The sequence below is a fragment of the Aotus nancymaae genome, unplaced genomic scaffold, assembly GCF_030222135.1.
Source record: "Aotus nancymaae isolate 86718 unplaced genomic scaffold, 86718_ANA_hifiasm-v0.15.2.pri h1tg000032l_0, whole genome shotgun sequence".
Lineage (NCBI taxonomy): Eukaryota > Metazoa > Chordata > Mammalia > Primates > Aotidae > Aotus > Aotus nancymaae.
The window spans coordinates 26,627,877-26,650,058 of NW_026988445.1; the positions used below are offsets into that span (position 1 = coordinate 26,627,877).

Below are 22,182 nucleotides of genomic sequence, written 5' to 3' on the forward strand. Positions count from 1 at the left end.
ACACACACACACACGTACATTCATATATATACACATACATACATATGCGTGTATATACATATATACATATGTATATTCATATATATTTGAATATTTAAAAATTGGAAGGAATCCAGGTAGTGTTTATGAGATAACACAGTGATGAACCTGCTGATTAGGCTTGAAGCTTAAGAGAGATAGAGGAATTGGAGTGGTGGCCAGAGTCCGCAGACAGCTCTAAGGATGTGCCAGGAGAAATACGGAATTCCTCATTCCAAACCCAGAAGAGAGTGGCCACTTCATCTCTTCACAAAGGTCCCGATGGATCAGTCAGAGCTTTGGAGTTCAGTGCCACAGACTCAGAACCTTGATTGAGAACACTCATTTTTTTGGCAATGAGCCACAAGAAATATCTGCTTGAAACCAGCGGAGAGTATCTGGCATGGAGGCGTGCAGACTGCCTGTGCATTCATCATAACAGTCTCCATCTCATTACAGGATTTAATTAGTCTGAACAGTTCATCATCAAGGCCTTGCTTAATGATGGTTATCTCAATTATGCACCCTGTGGGCATAAACATAGCCATCCCTGTCAGGGACAGAGGAAGAGAGATGAATATGCTCATCATGCCAATAATGGACCAGGAAATAGCAAGGATTAATATCAGAAGGAGGAGGCTGGTAACCAGGCTCTCAACAGCTGGAATCCTATAGTGGCTGGAAATTACTTGTGGGGTTTCTCGAGCGTCCACTCTGGCTGCAGAGGAGAGGCGGACAATATTATCTTGGTACTGCCATTCAGCAGTGTCTGGAAGAGCACAATGTCCACAGCCTTGTGTCACTCCTTTACTCCAGAGGAAACAGGGGAGACCAAGGCAAGAAAGGAACACCAGGATGTGCCAAACACCTCAATGCTTCCACAATCACTTGTTCCAAGTGGGAAAAGGATCCCACACAGAATGAACAGAAAATTCCTTCAAAACCTCACTCCAGAGATTCCAGCATCCCCAGGGAGACACCTTGAGAATTGCCACATGTCCCCTGAATATCCCATGGTCTTAACAGGGCACCTCAGATACCCTATCCTTAAATTTTACTTTTGAGAATTATCTTGAGCAAATGGACAAAAAAAATTGCACAAATTGCACAAAGATATTTACTGCAGCAGCTCATTCAGAAAAAGGGGGAAAGATAAATGCTTAAATGTCCAGTAGAGAGGAACAGTTACATAAATTTAACCTGGTGAATCTAATACATTGTATGTTATGCAGCCAATTAAAATATGTTTACCAGTGTTTCTAACAAAATGGGAAGGTGCTTATGTTGTAATGTTAAGTTCAAAATTAAGATAATAATTCTTTAGGCTAGGCACAGTAGCTCACACCTGTAATCTCAGCACGAGAGGATCACTTAAGTCCAGGAGTTTGAGACCAGCGCAGGCAAAATGGTGAAACCTCATCTTTACTGAAAATACAAAAACTAGCTAGGTGTGGTGGCGCACACCTGTAATCTCAGCTACTTGGGAGGCTGAAGCAGGAGAATTGCTTGCACCTGGGAGGTGGAGGTTCCAGTGAGCTGGGATCACGCCACTGCACTCTACCCTGGGAAGCATAGTGAGACCTTATCTCAAAAACAGACAAACAAAAAAGATATAATTCTTTATATATAATATGAGCCTATGTAAATAAATTATGTATGAAATATCCAATTGTCAAAACCTTTTTTTGCTGGTGGCCATTTGGAGGATTTGTTTTCTCTCTCATTTTTTCATAGTTTCCAAATATTTCATCATGAAGGTTATTACTAATGATAAGGGGAAAAATTCAAACCTATTCTATTTAAATGAAAGTACCAAAAAGATAAATGGTCATAGAAAAATAGGAAAGACATGAATGAAGATACAGAGAAAAAATAAACAAGCATGCAAGCAAACAAACTCAGATAGGCCAATCTTAAAGTAATTAATTAATACAAACAATTAGGAGGACTATCTTAGGTTCATGGTTTATTCATGGCCATATGATTGGATTTAAAAGGAATCATAGAGGTTAAACGCTTGCTAATGATAATGCTTAGGAGTTTATATTAGAATAACGATTTCCCATAGAAATATGTTGGAAAGCAAGCAAGAACAAAATCAGGATTACTCAACAGACAGGGTAACGAAAACATGAAGCAGCAGCAGGAATATACCAAGGAAAAAAAGGACCAAAATCCACCAGAGTCTGTGAGCTCTGCTGCACAGTTCAAAAGCAGAGGTAATCCCACAGGAGCCAATTTCCTGACAGCGCCCCTCATTGTTCTACTGTTCTGTATTGTTAGAAATGGTTTTGGTTTGTCTGTCTCCCTTACCACACTTTGGGCTCTATGGAGGTAGGGATCCTTCTTATTTTTCTATCCCCAGCAAATAGCACAGCACCTTGATAAATGTTTGTTCCATAGACACATTTAAAATCATTTTGTTGCCACATTTAAAATGGGAGAATGCTAATTAACAAATCAGCATTTGCTGAATGTTGATTTTGTGGAGCAGGGAAAAGATGCTGCTTTGAAATAAAGGGGCACTCTTTCCAGGAGGTTATGCTGTCTTCATGGTGACAATGTACCCGGAGTTCTACTATATCACATGTAGCCTGGAGATGAGAAGGCTGAGGATAATCTACTGTTTCAAACTGAAAAGCAATAATTGAGCTCCATTCCATTACTGGTGGCATGCTGTACAATAAAGCCACAAGGATAAATACTACATGGGTCCTAGAGTCCAGGACTATGTGGAATATTCAAGTAGAAGCTGCTACTCATTTACATCACTACTGAGGGAACAATGACAATAACAGGATTAATTTGAAACAGGCAAAATAAGGTTGACAAGGCGGGGTAGGGAACAAGCTGGTCTGATCTTGGAACCTGTGAAAGTTGAACATTGTTTATTAGACTGAGATGGTTTAAAGCAGTGATTCTCAATCCTGGCTGCCCAGTAAAGTTCCCTAGTCATTTTTAAAAGTATTGAAAGTAGGAGAAGCATATGAACAGACACTTCTCAAAAGAAGATATTTACGCAGCCAACAAACATATATAAAAAGGCTCATCATCACTGGTCATTAGAGAAATGAACATCAAAACCACATTCAGATACCATCTCACGCCAGTTACAATGGCAATCATTAAAAAATCTGGAGACAACAGATGATGGAGAGGATGTAGAGAAATAGGAACACTTTTACACTGTTGGTGGGAGTGTAAATTAGTTCAACCATTGTGGAAAACAGTGTGGTGATTCCTCAAGGATCTAGAAATAGAAATACCATTTGACCCAGCAATTCTATTACTGGGTATATACCCAAAGGATTTTAGATCATTCTATTATAAAGACACATGCACATGTACGTTTATTGCGGCACTGTTCACAACAGTGAAGACTTGGAACCAACCCAAATGCCCATCAATCATAGAAGGGATAAAGAAAATGTGGCACAGGCCAGGCGCGGTGGCTCAAGCCTGTAATCACAGCACTTTGGGAGGCTGAGGCGGGTGGATCACGAGGTCAAGAGATCGAGACCATCCTGATCAACATGGTGAAACCCCGTCTCTACTAAAAATACAAAAAATTAGCTGGGCATGGTGGTGCGTGCCTGTAATCCCAGCTACTCAGGAGGCTGAGGCAGGAGAATTGCCTGAACCCAGGAGGCGGAGGTTGCGGTGAGCCGAGATTGCGCCATTGCACTCCAGCCTGGGTAACAAGAGCGAAACTCCGTCTCAAAAAAAAAAATAAATAAAAAAGAAAATGTGGCACATACACACCATGGAATACTATGCAGCCATAAAAAAGGATGAGTTCATGTCCTTTGCAGGGACATGGATGAATCTGGAAACCATCATTTTCAGCAAACTAACACAAGAACAGAAAACCAAACACCGCATGTTCTCACTCATAAGTGGGTGTTGAACAGTGAGAACACATGGACACAGGGAGGGGAATATCACACACTGGGGTCTGTTGGGGCTGGGGGGCTAGGGGAGGGATAGCAGGGGGTAGGGGGATAGGGGAGGGATAGCATTAGGAGAAATACCTAATGTAGATGACGGGGTGATGGATGCAGCAAACCACCACCATGCACGTGTATACCTATGTAACAAACCTGCACAATTTGCACATGTACCCCAGAACTTAAAGTATAATAAATAAAAATAATAAAAGTATTGAAGGCTGGGCCCCTCTCCAAATATTCTGATCTAATTGGGCTGGGATTGGCTTGGGCATCAGCATATTTAAAAATCTCCCCAGTGACTCTGACTGGCAGCCACAGTTCAAAACCACCATATTGGGAGAGAAAGTGAGAATCTACCTGAATAACAGGTGTATTTTTCTTTCTCCTTTCCTCACCTGCACCCTAGAGAGCAATTTGAATTTGTATTCTGTGTAGAATTTTCTATCTTAACCTCTTTTCTTATAAGTTGAAATCCTGACAGTTGAATATCATTCTTGCTGTAAGATTACATAGTTAAGTGTCCACTAAATTTGAAAGTACATGTCCTGCACCAAAACAACAAAAATGAAAACCACGACTACCTTTTATAAACTCCATTCTTTAGCGTTTCGCAAATAGTATCTAATTGCATTCACTAAGCAATTAAATGAGATAGGCATTATTATTATACTCATTTTATAGAGGGGTATAATTTTATAAATCAGAATTAATTTTAGTATTTAATTCATTAATTTTAATTAATAGATGAGGCCAGTGAAGATTAGAGGAGTTGTGATGTTTGTTCAATGAGACCACAACTACTAAACTATTAGTCATTCAAATCTATTAGTACATGGCTCTGGAATAATAACACTGCAAGTATGCCTTTTCTATAAAAGCAAGCTCTGAGAACTAAATAGAAACAAAATAAGCAATTCCGAACTGAGCCACATAACAACAGAGAATTTGTATGTATCCTAATTATGCTTTCATTAATTTATACAGTTTTATTTTTCCCTATGTCCTTATTAAACATAGACAACACTGTAGGAAGTTTGTATAATACAGTAGAAATGTGTGTAAGTTTGCATAATACAGTAGAAATGTGTAGATCCTCAGGATCTACATCAAAACAAAAATGAGATGTGTGTTTTCACATTGCATCAGAATATCCTGCTCTCCCTGACTCCTTTACCCAACCTGCCACTTATAATAGGCTCAAAGAATTTCAATTATTTAAAGGATCCAGTCTCCATCAACTATGCCAATATTTTTTTCGGGCAAAATCAAAACTAGGAAATGCTGTGATGTTATTTTCCTGGGTTAAAAAATCGTTAATAAAAGAAATTTTAATCAAATATTTCATGTTTGGCTACATGATTATTGGACACTTTTATCAGACTTTTACATGGGAGTGACATTGTCAAAAACAGGACTCTTCTGGGTTTCAGGCACGGCCCTGTGTTACAAAGTAGATGCTGACCGTGTGCATGATGAGTGAATAAAGAGTCTCCTTCGGAAGACCTGAAGAGGGAATGGAGACTTGCCTAGGACTGTAGGGATGGGCAAGGGAGGACAAGTGGGCCTAGAGGGCCAGGGAAGATGGAGAATGGAAAGGATGGCGGAACCTGGGAGTCAGAGGTGCTGGAGGCACCGGGCCGTAGAGGACTCCACCGGACCGTGGGCTTCCTTAGGACAGGTAAGAGGCATTATGGGCCAAAATGTACAGTGGTTGTAATAGAAAATGTTAATCATATCGTTTATGAATGAATCATAAAGATGGCTATGAAACATGACAAGGAAACGTTTTCTAATTTGATGAAACAAAAGCCCTTGTCTGTTTATTAAACTGCATTGATCGGGTCAGTTAGGAAGAATATTGCAGAAAAGGATGAGTGGGCTACCAGACAGTGCCTGGAGACCTGAGTCACACGTGGATACAGCTGCCTGCAGCTCAATGGCAGGGTCATGTGAATGCTGCTATGTCATATGGGTTTTCAATACAGAACAAAACATCAATCAACAAAAATCAGAAGGGACTGTAGTTTTGAGAAGACCACATAATATGCTGTGTTTTCAAAATTCAAGATGTCACTTGTTCACAGGGAGATATATATATATATTTATATACACACACGTGTAGGTATGTATATATTATATACACACACATATATATGTCTGTATATATATATCAGCAAATATAGACTGGGGTTGTATTTTCTATTAAATAACACTCTTCTAAGATCAAATATTTCACAATCTTAGCAGATAATTTTGCCAGATAGTGATTGGTCATACATTTCAGGACAAATGGAGAGAGAAAAAAGGTTTTCTTAAGCTTGCAGAATTCCTGAGAATGGGGCTTTTTTGGATGGTGAGGGGGTGATCAGTCCTTCCAGATCTTTTCCAAAGCTGAAGTGCCCCCCTGCTTCTCCAAAGATAGAGCAGCTACTTTTCAATGGGTGTGTCAGTTGAGAACTGCTTGAGTACATGAGTGAGAGTAAGACTGTGGTGTGCAGGCACGCTTGAAGATTTATAATTAATACATCAAAGGAAAGTAAGAATTCCACACTTAATGATCATTTGCCTAACCCTTCTTACCTACCCAGAGTCTCACATTTGTAGAAACTATAATCCCTGTCTAATTTTACATAGTAGCCATCCCAGTTTCTAGCACAGTGCAAGAGCCATAATCAACACTTGCTGTGGGCCAGGCTCGGTGGCTCACGCCTGTATTCCCAGCATTTTGGGAGGCCGAGGCAAGTGTATCACAAGGTCAGGAGATCAAGAACATCATGGCCAACATGATGAAACTCCATCTCTACTAAACTACAAAAATTAGCCAGGCGTGGTGGTGTGTGCACCTAAAGTCCCAGCTACTCTGGAGGCTGAGGCAGGAGAATGGCTTGAACCTGGGAGATGGAGGTTGCAGTGAGATTGCACCATTGCACTCCAGTCTGGGCGACAAGAGCAAAACTCCATCTCAAAAAAAAGAGAGCTTGCTGCTAATAGAATAAGCTTGAACTAGAGTTTCAGAGTGTACACAAATAAGTGAATGTGAATAACAATATTCATGATCATAATAAACCTTTTATAGGTGATAAAATGGTCAAACACTGTTCTACACTCTTCACATGTATTAACTAATCTAATCTTCACAACAACCTATGAGACAGGTTCTGTTATCACTCTGATTTTGCTGTCGAGGAAACTGAGGCATAGAGAGTTCATCCTCTTGCCCGAGGTTGCACAGTAATAAGTAGGTCAAGAAACAAAACAAAAAACCGAAGCTCCACTCCTGGCTCATTTCTGCAGTCCCTCTAAGATCTGCTAGCCACTGTGCAGAGGCAGGATCCAGGCTTGTACTTTCCAAAAACAGCCTCCTGGATCACTGAGCTTTTCTGTTTGCTGCTTGTGATTTATTAAATACTGTTCAATTAAAAAAAATCATAATTTCTCAAAATCAAACAATTGTGATGTATCATCAGCTGGCAATCACAGCTCACTGACAGACTAGTATCTAATTGATTTCACATAAATACATCTCTTTAAGATTCTACTGTTGCAGCTCATTAATTATTTTATTGATTCCTCACAGTGAACTCAGAGTATGAGAATTTTTTTTTTTGCCCAGTGAATTAGATAGCTCTACTAATAAGCCTTTTTCAGTTATATTTCCTGGCTGTTTCCGAACAGGCTTGATTTCATAAACTCCCATCATTTTGTCCCATAAATTGGCAATCAAGATGTCCTAGGAACTTCGGTATTTTAGGATGGCATCTCATCATCAAGACAGATGGAAAAACAAAACCTTTTGCCTGACCATGTATTTTCATAAAATTCTAAAATATAAAATATAGAATTTTATATTTTAGAATTTATCATGAAACTATAGACCTCAGCAGCCCTTTGCAGGCTGTGATATGGAGTAAGGGTTCCCTCCAGTTTCCCTTAGCACAGAAGGAAACGAACACAAAGAGATTAACAGCAGGTGGGAGATAAAAAAAAAAAACAAAGTGGGTATTTCAGGTAGAAACCCAAACAGCAAGCTTTTGGAGGTACAGATAAAAACCACATTTTAAATCAACCTGTCTGTTTCCATGCAAATGAAAAATAAAAAAGCACACATTCATCATTCCTGTTAGTAACAACCATCACTCACTCTTACGAAATCGCTATTCAGCCTGAGACCAGACCAATAAAATGTGTGCCTCTGCTGCTCAGCTATTCTGCTTGCTGCTGGCTACACGGTTTCTTGGCACGTTTCCCTATTGCTACATTATAATAAACAGCTGGGCTGCTTTTTAGTTACAGTTCCTGTTTATATATGTGCCATTTATGGTTCTATTTAGGACTTTTCTGGCTCTGTCAGTTTAGAACTAAATGCCACATTTGACTATTGTCCCTCAAATAAAAAATATTATTTCTAAAAAAAATTAATGAAAAATTAGCTGTGAACCTGACACAGTTTTTGTTATCACACGTATTTGTGAATGATAGTGTTTGGCACACGAATATTTTAAAGAAAATTTAATTTTGGCTCACTTGAATAATTAGGGTGTGAACCATTTTTCCTAGCATTTTGTTTTTTGCACGCAATAAACCAATGAGTGACTATCTCCCAATATTTACAGGGTCTTGTTAAAAATAAAAGGGTTCACACAAGTCCAAAGACTGGCTGCCCAAAGTTTGAAAAGTTGGGTAGTCCTGAATTTCCTTTTCCATTCGAAAGATAAAATCAGGTAAAAATTTAAACCAAAGTAGCTTTGAGTTAGTGCCTTCTTTATTAGGCACTGAAGTTTTAGGGTAAAACTTGGTGATTTTATCTGAAAAGAAAGGGATACAGGGGTCCTTGAACTCTACCCGAAGAGGTGTTGGCAGTGAGCACCTGCTTCCATTCTCCATTCTTGATCTCTGCACAATTACTCCCCTACTTGCCCAGTGAGGGGGAAAGGAGGGGAACAGACTCTAAAGTTAATTTTCTTTTTTTCATGACACAGAGTCTCGCTCTGTCACTCAGATTGGAGCGCAGTGGCTCCATCTCAGCTTACTGTAGCCTCTGCCTCCCAGGTTCCAGCAATTCTCCTGCCTCAGCCTCCTGGGTAGCTGGGATGACAGGCATGTGCCACTGCGCTCAGCTAACGTCTGTATTGTTAGTTGAGATGGGGTTTTACCACGTTGGCCAGGCTGATCTGAAACTCCTGCTCAGGTGATATGCCCACGTCAGCCTCCCAAAGTGCTGGGATTACAGGCATGAGCCACCATGCCTGGCCCTCTAAAATTAATCTTTAAATGCCCAAGAAATGTGGTCGTTAGATAAGTTCCCCTGGACCTTTTAATGCTAGCCTGTTGTGTATGCTGCTCTAGGGGTTGAGAGAGGTGAATGGGGCAAGGTGAAAGATAGCCAGTCAGGCAACAGAACACCCTAAATTCTGCATGCTTGCTCTTTCTTTAAAGAGCAGGTCCACGCCTGGCTCTTGGCCAGTGGAGACCAAAGGCATGGCATTCTGCAGAAACAGTCACTTGGCTACCAACAAACTAGAGAAAGAGGAGAAATTCCACCACCTTGCTGAAGTGAGAACCCTCCAAAATTACTGTTTCTGGTTCCCCACAGGGCACGGCCAAGGACAGGCAGGTGCAGGGAGAACTGTTCACAAGATCAGTCTCACAGCACCTTGACTCCACGCATTTCCCAAAGCAGATGAAGCCCCTCTATCCTACGTGTTTGCAAAGGCAGATCTCCCCCTTGTAAAGAGGGAAAGCAAAATTAGGCTCAAAACTACAGAAAACCAACTGGTTTTACACGGTACGGAAGTCCGGTGCCATCAGGGAGATAAGAGGCAGCTAAGAGGTGTCTCCTTGGCAGGAGCAGTCTGACTCTACCAGAAGACATTGGACTAAACTAGGTCTCTTTCTGAAAGCTTGCCTGTGAGTTCAACAGTGATGCCATTGGCAGTAAGTAGAAAAGTTCCACTGGTTGGCAGCAGGCCAGTTGTTAGAGAGCGACTTGAACCAGGCTTCCAAGTGTTATCATCTTTCCACATCAATAGCATCTACCTTAATTTCTTCTCATGTCACGGAATTGACGAAGTTTCTCTCTTTGGCCAAACTCTACCCAGTCTTTTCTGAGCCCTCTTCTTGACTAAGCCTCAACCTTGGTCTCTGACTGCTGATTCTCAGCACAGAAGATTTTACCCATCTTTTTCACAGCTCCACTTAAAACACTTGAACAAACACTAACATAGTGTCTACCTGCTCAAGGCCACATCCCCGGGATGGCCCTTATTCCCCCATAAAGTACCTGCCTGAGAAAGCTCAAGGCTGACACGTGATTTGCCACATTTGACTATCTGCTGTTTGTTCCAGTCAACAACTAACAATAGGGCCCCTGTCTCACGGCCTCTGTGGGAGGGTAGCAGTCTAATTTCTATAACTGCCAGTTAGCAAACCCAGATGGGTTTCACATGGACCAACCTCTCCTTCCCGATTTTCAATAAATTTCTTTTTCTTTCTTTCTTTCTTTCTTTTTTTTTTGAGACAGAGTTTTGGTCTTGTTGCCCAAGCTAGAATGCAATGGTGTGATCTCAGCTCACCACAACCTCCCCCTCCTGGGTTCGAGCGATTCTCCTGTCTCAGCCTCCTGAGTAGCTGGGAATACAAGTATGCACCGCCATACCCAGCTATTATTTTTTGTATTTTTAGTAGAAACAGGCTTTCACTATGTTAGCCAGGCTGATTTTGAACTCCTGATCTCAGGTGATCTGCCCACCTCAGCCTCCCAAAATGCTGGGATTACAGGCATGAGCCACTATGTCCGGCCTTTAATATAAATTTCTAATTCCATGACTTTGCCCAAGCTCTTGTCAGTCCCACTTCCTCATTCCCTTCTAAACTCCCAGTCACCTCTTCACAAATCAAGGTTGAGTTCAGTTCATCCTGGATCCACTTGCCTATTGCAATGGTTTATTACTGACCCAAGTCAGTCCCTACCACTTTAACTAGTATCCGTTTTTGGTTATCTTTGACAAAATCCATTCAACAACTATTCACTGTGTATCTAGGCACCCATGCTTGCAATGTTATGCAAAGCTGACCTGAAACCTCAGCTACCCTCCGTATGTAACCATAGGAACAATGACACAGACCTTCCTTCTACCAGAGGGTCTGAACACTAGGAGAGTTTGCTGGGCTCATAGAGCATGAGGGAAGAATGTTTCAGTTCAGCATTTTCCAGAGCTTTTTAAGCAAATGAATCAGTTGAGGATTTTGTTGAAATGCAGATTCTGATGTCAGGAGGGCTGGGGTGAGTTCTGGGAACCTGCATTTCTTACTTCCTCCCAGGTAATGAAGATGCTGCTGCTTATCCAACGGCCACACTTTGAGGAGCAAGAGTTTAGCTCACAGCTGAAGGACAAGGAAGAAAGGTCAGATTAAAAGCTGGGAAGGCCCAGAAATCCTCAGACTGCATTGGAAGATCATGCCCCTTTTAAAGACGGGAGGCTAAGTCACCCTCCTAGGGATGTGAGTTTTGCCTGCACAGCCTCTGCTCCAGTCGTATGAACCACCTCACACCAATCCTCTGTGCTGACAAAACCACAGGGTGCCCCCCATTACTGCCTCAGCCCCCAAAATACCTTGAGTCCTGCAAACAGACTTACTGAGCGCCCCTGGGGAATGCTGCACATTACCTAGGACATCCCAGCCCAATCGGCTCCAATCTAGATTGCCTATAGGAATACTGAAAGCCAACCAGGATTTAGGGTAGGGTCAGAGAGAAACAGTAAAGCACAGGGGAAAAAGAAAGCCACTCAGGAAAGACAACTTTGTAGTTGAAGAGAAAAAGTCAGCACTCCCAAGGCACAGCATAGCAGAAAAGAGATAATCAGGTTGTCAATCCAAGTGTAAATGCAAACCTTCCTACTGTGTGTTTAACACACCTGGCTCTTCAGTGGAGCACGTGAGGTGGAAAGGAGCTGTTAACAGCCTGTGCTCACACAGCACGGTTGCCTGTGCTGGTCAGGACGCACTGCATGGTTTACCAAATCAAACTAAGCTTGCAGTTCCTGCTGCATTCAGCGGCTAGGTACCGGCCTTCCTAGGATTAAGGAAAGACGACTTGAACTATCTCTTGCTCACACTACCAAATCACCTCCAGTAGATGGTTTCCAATGTCAGCTATCAACAATTCCTCCCATGCATGCTACTCCTGGGGGCTACAGCCCCTCCCCTGAGGACCGGCCTTGTGCCTTGCTTTGACTAATAGAATGTGGCAAATGTTCTAGGAATCCAGGCATTAAGAGGCCTTATAGTTTATATTTTCATGCTGTTGGAACCCAGCTGCCCTATATATATCTTGGGTTAAATTACTGAATTAAGAGAGTCCACTTGGGGAGCATGAGACCTGGCCAGCCTTCAGACAGTCCAGCCCCTATGTTCAGCTGCGTGAGTGATTCCAGCCAGCACTCTTGGCGCAAAAGGATAGTGCAGCCAACCTGCAGAATTGTAGGAAACAATGAAGAATATGGTTTGTAGTTGTTTGTTACATGGCATAGATAACTGAAACAGAAACTACTATATAAAAACCTAAAGTCATATGGGAGACCACGGCAGGTGGATCACTTGAGGTCAGGAGTTCAAGGCCAGCCTGGTCAACATCGTGAAACCCCATCTCTACTAAAAAGACAAAAATTAGCCAGGTGTGGTGGGAAGTTCCTGCAATCCCAGCTACTTAGGAGACTGAGGCAGGAGAATCACTTGAACCTGGGAGATGGAGGTTGCAGTGAGCCAAGATCACACCATTGCACTCCAGCCTCGGTGACAGAGCGAAACTCCATCTCAAAAAAATAAATAAGTAAACAATTAAAGCCATGTGGGATTGGGTCATGGTAGAGGTTGGCCTCTACTCCTATTATTCAAGGCTGGAAGAACAGTAAAGAAGTTGCTTTTGAAGTCTTGAGAAAGGGCTGTCTGTATTATGTAATGGCACCTGCTATAAAGTAGAACATAGAAAATATAACTAATGGACTTGTGAAGCCAGCTGAAATTCTTTGGGCAGATTACAAGTTTTTGCAGTATATAATAAGAGTTACAAAGAACGAGATAAACTAAAGAAGGAATTGTTTAGTTTTCCTGCAGAATTTAGAAAAAATGTAGAGAATGAAGGTTGGTGTCTCTACTCACCACAACATTCTTGAAGTAAGAAATGACTTCAGGTGGTGGGTGTCTTAGCCAAACAAAAAGGGCTCTGTACTGCATATAATTTTCTGTATATTATGACATTATGACATTTTAAAAAACCTTTCTGGGCTGGGAAGTGTGGGAGGTGGATGAAGAGAACTTGATTAACAGACACAAACATACAGTTTGGTAGGAGAAATAAGACCTAGCACTAGATTAGTAGGTGAATATAGTTTACAATAATCTACTGTCCATTTCAAAATACGTAGAAGGGGGCTGGGCACAGTGGCTCATGCCTGTAATCCCAGCACTTTGGGAAGCCAAGGCGGGTGGATCACTTGAGGTCAGGAGATTGAGACCAGCCTGGCCAACAAGGTGAAACCTCATCTCTACTAAAAATATGAAAACTTAGTTGAGCATGGTGGCATGAACCCATAATCCCAGCTACTTGGGAGGCTGAGGCAGGAGAATCACTTGAACCCAGGAGGCAGAGGTTGCAGTGAGCCAAGATCGCACCACTACACTCCAACCTGGGTGACAAAGCGAGACTCTGTCTCCAAAAATAAAAATAAAAAAGAAGGGAAGAATTTGAATGTTTCTAGCCTAAAGAAAAGACAAATGTTTAAGGTGATCGAGTCCCAAAGTACACTGATTGGATCTTTACAAACTATAATAATGAATTATTACGTGTACCCCAAAATGATGTATATCAATTATGCAGCAATTAAAAATGCACACATGCGCGTCTGCGCACGCACACACCCACCCACCCCCCTTTCTGGCTGGGAGGAGACTGCCCCTCCGAGGGTTAGCCAATGCTTAGAGATAAAAATGCCTCAGCCAGGCATTCATATGTAAGCTAGCCAGTCTAGAGCCATACCTGCTCGGGCTCACACACTCCAGGAGGCAATCTTCTACTCTCCATTTGCCCCCTTTGAACCAAAGTATCTCTAGTTACCTTACCCCTGTCTTAGCATTTTACATTCAGCGTCTGTGTTGGGGGGCACATAACTACTCTTTTTAGTTCACATGTTTCTAAATCAAGAGAAGTCCACGTGAGGGGCCTCACTCAGATCCAGACCTGATGCAAATAAAGAGATTCTGGATTTTGAGCTGAGGGATTGAAGGATGTGGCATCTCAAAATATATCAGATTGGTATACTGATGATGATTTCAAGTGGAAAACACTGGGACAACTGTAGTTCAGTAAAGGATAGCTGACCTGTCTCTTCCTGTATGCAGCAAATCATAAAGAATCTTCTGAGAAGCACATCCTCCCTGTACCAGGGTAAGAAAATAGCCCTTATCACCAGAGACTGAAAACTGGGGTCTGCCATGGACCCAAATGGATACACTTAATGAAGTAACCCTATCCCCCACTAGTTTTATACCTCCTCTGCATCTCCTAGTGGCTCCCCTAGAAATTTGCTGCCCCCACACAGATCCCCTTTGTCTTGTCATTTCTTCTCAAATTTATTGTTCTTTGTCTAAAAAGTATACAAACATCTTACTTTGGCCACTTCTTTGGACTTCACTCTCTTGTGAAGATCCACATGTACGAGTAAAACTAATAAAATTTACTCCTATCAATCTGCCTGGTATCAATCTGATTTGTAGATCCAGCCAAAGAGTAGACAGGGTATTGGAGGTGATCTCTGGCTTCCCTCCAGAGCCCTTGATGTAGTAGAATTCACATTTTGAGGAACGAGGTGAATGTGTTTTACATGTAGAAGAGATATGAATTGCTACAGCCAGAGAGTGGGCTGTGGTACGTTATTTTCAAAGATGGCCACTATCATTCTCATTCCTGCACTTGGGTGTTGCTCCTCCCATCCTGGACTTGAGATGTGCTTGTACCAATGGAATAGATTGGGAGCAACATTCTAGGATTCCAGAGCCCTCTGCCTTCTGAGGATTCAACCACCATGTAAAGAGGTGGTTGGATTGTTTCCAACCACCATATTCAGGATTCATATTCAGGATTGTTTACTGAATGATAAGAGAACATGCAGACAGACTGCAGCCATCCCAGATGTTCCAGTCACTCCAGCTGAGATACCAGACACGTGAGCCATCCAGGATTCTCCATCCCCAGCTAAGCCACCCAGCCAACACCATATGGATCAGAGATGAGTCTTCTCTGCCAAACCCTGCCCAGAATCATGAATAAATAAATACTGTTTTTAAACCACTATATTTTAGGAGATACTATGCAGTGATAAATCCTGAAACACTTATTTAAACTTCAGCAGGGATGGAAAAGTGTAGATTATAGTTAGCAAATTGATTCCTTTCTTCATTACTTATGGCCTTTGTCTTTTTTGTTTGCTTTTATTTTCCAGCAACTTTTGACTTTAACATAGTAACTGAATAGATTCAATAGCTTTCAAAGTACCAGTGAGATCATGATTATAAGCTTAATGCCAGTACATTTTGTATAAAAGGAGACAAAACTTATTTTACCCTTGACTTACATATGACATGTAAGTGTAGGCCAATGGCTATACATTTAGATAGGGTAGCTTAATGTAAACTATCACGGTTGTACCAATATAAAGAAAAACATATTAAAATCATCAGCACTGTTTTCTTATACCCAGAGCTTTTATTCAGAAATTATTTAGATCATTAAGTAAGTTTTCTAGAGGCAGTTCTTCTAAGCCTTATTTTTTTTTTTTTTAAAAAAAGAAATAAGCATATTTCTTTTGTCCATTCACCCAAATATGACAGTTGAGAAAAAATAACTATCCTGGGAAATTTCACTCTATTATTAAAACATTTGGCTGTGGGTGAATTATAACTTGAAAGGTAAATTATAATACAAACTAACCAAATAAATGCCTCAGCAAGTAGTTACATAATTAGAACTGTTAACAAGCAGGTTATGCAAAGCAGAATTCTGGACCATGCCATTGACAGAGATTATCATGTAAATATCACCCCCTGAAGTTGTGCAACACAGCAATTCTGTATAAAGAGCCGACTGTAGGCAAAGATGAAACACGATTTTGTCCCTGCAAACCTGGCATTCTAATAGGAGCTGAGCGACATATGATTAACAACAGCACATCCACATAAATGCAATGATGTACATATACTCAGGGTGTGGGTAGACTAAAAGAAATGAGCTTGAGTTTGAGGACCAGAACACCAAAGAGTGTAAAATGCACGTAAGTAAAATTATCACACACACAGAAGATGTAGCTTACCTGACATGCTGATGGATGAGTGTGGTTGAGATCCCAATGGGAAGACACTATGTCAACAGACTTTTTGGCCATGTTGAGTAAATTCATCCAGCCTTGGAAAAGTGATAAGTGAAATGGTGCATTTTCTGAATAGTTAAGGCCTTCAGGAATATTTTCCACCAGGGCAATTCTTAGAAAAGATTTTGAAAAACAAACAAACAAAATCTAGTCAAATTTGAAGCCACAGATCTTTATACATGCATACAGCAGACATCTAAAAAATACTCTTTACTCATTCTGAATGTATTCTCTCCTCATAATTTGCATTTTTTCCCACAAAAGTCCTCTTACATTTAACCTCCACTAATCTATTGTGTTCTGAGAGTTTATGTCCTATTTTTTCATAGTGAGCACTGCATTTATATTTCAGAAAATCATGGAGTATGTCTCTAACGTCCAGTTTCAATCTAGCCTGGAAAAAAAATTGTGAGCTTCCTACAGAAGCATCCTTGTATATTCCTTTATTTTTTTTCCTGAAAGCAATTCAATTCCTATATAAGATATTACTCTGCGAGCTATTTGAGACTATAAATTGAGTTTTGCATATCTCCAGTTTCTAATACAATGCAGGGCATATATTAGAACTCAATAAATGCAGTTATTATTGCTGAGTGTCCACTGACGCTTCCTAGTCTGTGGTGTAAAGTGACACTGAGAATAGAATTATAACACCTGCTTGTTGCAGGGCTTTGTTAAAATCAGAGACAAGAAAAGGATAAAATTATAGTATAATCAAGCCCTAAATAAGCTGCAATCCGCAATATTGTTTGTTTTTCTTTTTGTTCTATTGGCCATATATCCATCGTGCTGTCATACCTTTTCTTGGCTGCATTTTTTTTCACTTCTGAGTTAGGTGACAGATAACTTCTGACCAAAGGAATGGACTATTTTTTTCCAGCTTTATTAAGCGTGATTTATTCATGTATATTCTCCTGCAATTCTTTTTTTTGAGATAGGGTCTTGCTCTGTCACCCACGCTGGAGTACAATGGTGCAATCTTGGCTCACTGCAACCTCCGCCTCCTGAGTTCAAGCAGTTCTCCTGACTCAACCTCCCAAGTAGCTAGGATTACAGGCACCCACCACCACGCCTAGCTAACTTTTTTTTTTATTTTTCAAAGAGACGGGATTTCACCATGTTGGACAGCCAGGTCTAGAGCTTCTGACCTCTCGTGATTTGCCCTCCTTGGCCTCCCAAAGTACTGACATTACAGGTGTGAGCCACTGTACCTGGCCTCCTGTAATCTTAATGGAGAAAACCTCAAGCCCTTATAAAAATATCCAGAAAACAAATTTGTTTTGTTCATAGTCATATGCCCAGAGCCAGAGACACAATTAGGGCTCATTAAATACTTAGAGAATAAATTTCTGCTTTCAACATAGAATACAGGAGTTCTCAATAAAATACTTAATTGTTACTCTTATTGAGACTTGTTGTGATTAGCCAGCTTTTGAAACAAAAACAATACTGCTAGCAAAATGTTCTTGTGCATACCTAGAATTTTATAACCAGAATGGGCTCTGGATATGTAGCTCAGATAAATTTGCAATTTTGGGGTTCGATCAGCCTACCACCACCCAAAAACCTAACATTTGTTGAGCCTTTATGAGCACAGGGTAGGCAAATCACTGTGTGCAACATAGAAATAACTAACACAAATCTCCCTAGCTCTCAAAAACTTACAATTTATTGGAAAAGCCTGTCTCATACATACCGACTCAGATAGGAGGTAAACTCTAGTAAATGGTGAAACAAGGGTAAGAAGCTTAATCCAAGGAAAAACATATCACTTAAAGAATCATTGGAACAAGGGCAGGAAGGAAAAATTAATTCTGATTGGGGACATCCAGGAGGAAGCTGGGCTTGAAATCAGTCTTCAAAGATGCAAATTTTTTATGAGTGAGTTGGAAGAGAAAGATATTCTAGGAGGGAGCGGGGAGTTAGTAAAACATAGCCTGTCTGAATATTTGTGAGTTAGTGAGCCAAGGGGATAATGAAGTAGGAAAGTTATGGTGGGAGCTCGCGATGGTGGAGAAAGCTGGCAGCATATGTAGGGACCACACTGCAGAGACTGTGAACAAGCGAGAAGAGTTTGGACTTAATTTTGATGCATTTGGGAGCAACTACGTGTGTTTTAGGGGGCTAACTGACAGCACGCCTGTACCTACTGGCATGGAGAAAGGGGAAATGGAAGATAAGGCAGTAGAGAGTAAAGCTGTTGCAATAGCCCGGGGGTGGTGGGCGGGGCGGAAAACAAGCTTGAATTTGGTCAATGAGAAGGAAAAGCAGCATGCAGCTTTTCCATTTATCTGCCTCAAGACCTCTGAAGGCAATAGACAGAGGTTGAAGCTGGATATCTTAATTCTATTCACATTTAAAGCCCAGTTATTTTGGACACCAAATCTTAAAGGTATGAGGGGCAGGTAAAGCAGAAACAATGAGGACTTAGATTTTCTTGCAAAGCCAACAAACTGTCTCTTAACTGGGCTGTATAACCAGCTCCAATGGTCTCCTCATATGGGCTCCTGCTTTTCTCCAAACCATTTTCCCTACTGAAATTGGATTAATCTTTTAAAAATGTGAATCCGGACACTCTGCCTGCTGCCTAATAACTTCCCAACTGTCTTCAGGATGATGCCCCTGACTCGCCCCTGTTGACAAGAGTTTACCAATGTGGCCTGCCTCTCTGCAGCTTCAAATGCCCTTTGTGGATTTCATACCACAGCCATATTTGACATCTTCCTTCCCCGCTATTGTTTTTAGACTTTCACATTCCACGTGCATTGTCCTAATCCCAATTCCTACACTGGTTATTGAGCCATCTCCCAGTTAACCTTTAAAGTTCCAATCGAAACTTCGCTTCTTCTGATTGGCTTTCGTATACCCCCAAACTAGGCTAGCTCTCCTTATTACCAACTTCTGCAGTGACCTGCTCCTCCCTTTCATCCTACACATCGCTCTTGAAATTACTTGATCAAGGCCTTCCTTGATAGATTATAGGCTGTGTGAGGGCAGGAACCTGTTTCATTGGTCCAGAATTGTATGCCCAGTGCCTACCATAAGTATATACTATGGTATAACCTGTTGTGTGTTGTTAAAATCTCGGCTGGGAGAAGGGGAGCTGGGAACCATTAAAACTGACAAGGAACATGGGAAAGAACGCAAATTGGGGATTGGGAGAGAGGATCAAGGAAGAAAAGATTACGAGAAAACCAGTCTAAAGCCTAATGTGGGGGGAAACGCCTACATTTTTCTGGCAGTTGAGTGTGAAACAGATGAGAGGATTCCGAAGAGACCATTAGCGAAGCCGAGAGTGGCCTAAGAGAAAGCAGCGTTCAGGAAGCCAAGGGGAGACAGACTTCCAAGTTGGAAAGGGGATTATTTTATCTACCTCAAGACCTTTGAAGGCAAGAGACAGAGGTTGAAGCTGAATATCTTAATTCTATTCACATTTAAAGCCCAATTGTCTATGTTAATAGAAGCTAGACATAGCAGGGATAAACAATCCCAATAATCCATAGTTTCTGCTACAACCATTGGATATATTTAAAAAACAATCCAACGAACAAACAGAAACATCCCTCCAAGAAGACAATGCCAAAACACAGCAGCTGCCAACAAAGAGTGGCTAGTTTTAATTCTACTCTGATAGAAGAGGTATATGAAGAAAGACTAGAGAAGACACAGGAAGCCCAGATAAACCAAACATACGAAGGGAGGAATATAGTGTAACTGCACAATTACAAATGGCTCCATAACATCCCCTTCTTCATATTGTCCCCTATGGGTTCTCTTCCCAATCTCTTCTGGAAATTTTTAGACCAGGTGTTCTTAAACTTAGATCTATGGGTAGAGTTCAGGGGGATCTACGAATTTGAATTTTCCATCTTTATTTTCCCTAGTCTCTATCTAAAATGTAAAATTCCCTCCAGTTATGAACATAGGCAACAAAACACAGGAATATTAATGAAACTTGCAATTTTGTCTCCATTAGAAATTTTCCAGGCCAGCACAGTGGCTCATGTCTGTAATCCCAGCATTTTGGGAGGCTGGGGTGGGCAGATCATGAGGTCAGAAGTTTGATACCAACCTGGTCAACACAGTGAAACCCTGTCTCTACTAAAAATACAAAAATTATCTGGGTGTGGTAGTGTGCACCTGTAATCCTAGATACTCAGGAGGCTGAAGCAGGAGAATTGAACCCGGGAGGTGGAGGTTGGTTGCAGTGAGCCAAGATCGTGCCACTGCACTCCAGCCTGGGCAACAGAGTGAGACTCCGTCTCAAAAAAAAAAAAAAAAATTCATACTGTGATACAGTTATAGACAACATTTCCAAGTCTTTCTCACTACTTTGAAAGTGCGGAAGTGACCAGATCTTGTTACTTCATGAATATGTACTGCAGGATACACATTAGCATATCATAAATGTATTTGTAAAAATATTCTGGTCACTTTAACATTTTTGGTTTCCTTTGCAACCCTAAGTATCTTAATTTATACATTTAAAAACATGATTCAGGGAATGATGCTTAGGTTTCCTCAGACTGTCAAACGGGTCTACGTCTAAGAAGGGGTAAGATGCCCTCATCAGATGGATAATGAAACATCTATTACACATATATTCTATGTTATTGAAGCTTTAGAGGTGGGTAAGATGATCAAGAGAGGTTTCTTTAAAAGTGAGAATAGGGTCAAAGCCAAATATGGAAAGCATCTATCACTTCTGGTTGGTAGAGAAAGCGAAGCAAGAGAAGAAGACAGAGACAAAGGTACTGGAGATGCTGTAGGAGAAGAGTGTAATTCCCCGGGAGCCAAGAAGACCGAGTTTATTACAGTATTCTTCCTTATCCTGGTTTCACTTTCTACTCTTTCAGTTATAGTCCATCAAGGTCTGAAAATATTACATTCAATAAGTTATTTTGGAGCGAGAGATCATATTCACATAACTTCTATTACAGTATACTGTTACAAGTGTTCTTTTTTATTGTTAATTTCTTACTGTACCTATTTTATATATTAAACTTTATCACAGGTAGATATGAATAGGAAAAAAATAGAGTACACATAGAGTTCTACATTATCCAAGAATTCACATATCCACTGGGGCTCTTGGATCATATCCTCTGAGGATAAAGTGGGGACTACTGTATTATTGTTATTTGGTTTTTATTAAATATCAAGATAAACTATGAATTTATAGTAGAAATAAAAATAGAGACAGCACTCAAGGTCTGGAGACCACACTCTGTGTGGATAATGAATTCCAGGGGAAGGCTTCAAAATAATGACCTATTTATCTGCTCACTCTCTTCCTCTCTCTTTACCCGGACATGCTGATTGCTCCTTCTGGGTTATATGACTGTTTCTTATGCTAGAAAAGGTCTCTAGAAACCAGCTTTGAAATGACTTATTTCTGTGACCTATACTTTTATTTCCTTTAACAACCAACAGCTGGCTACTCTGCAGAGACTTGATCTAATTAGCATAGGAGCAGAATTCATTTACATGCCATCACAGCCCTGAGTATACTCATACTTCTCAAGCTAAGAAAGAAGTAGGCAGATCTCATTAAAATTCACCTTTGGGCAAATCCCTGGAATACCTATTTGCCATCTGTGAGAGAACTCTACCCAGAGGCTGTATAGCACTATTCTGACACCTAACAACTAGGGGAAAACTGAATATACAGGAATACAATACAACAAAGATCTTTCTATACTTCTTTTCTTGATACTCTAAGGTAAACTGAGTCCAGGGAGCTTAGGTGGAATAAATATAAGAAAAAGCTTTTTATGTTGTTAGTAGAATTT

General features: G+C 40.9%; 1 protein-coding gene across 5 annotated transcripts in view; it reads right to left on the reverse strand.

Annotated features, from left to right (window-relative positions):
* Positions 1–22,182, reverse strand: part of PLD5 (phospholipase D family member 5) — a 307,787-nt gene that overhangs the window by 150,310 nt on the left and 135,295 nt on the right. For 4 of the 5 annotated variants that reach the window (XM_064383654.1, XM_064383653.1, XM_064383655.1 and 1 more), the window contains one exon: positions 16,334–16,502. The exons of the other annotated variant lie outside the window; for it this stretch is intronic. In XM_064383654.1, the coding sequence (XP_064239724.1) occupies positions 16,334–16,502 (169 nt within the window). The remainder of the gene's footprint in view (positions 1–16,333; positions 16,503–22,182) is intronic. 5 annotated transcript variants of the gene reach the window in all.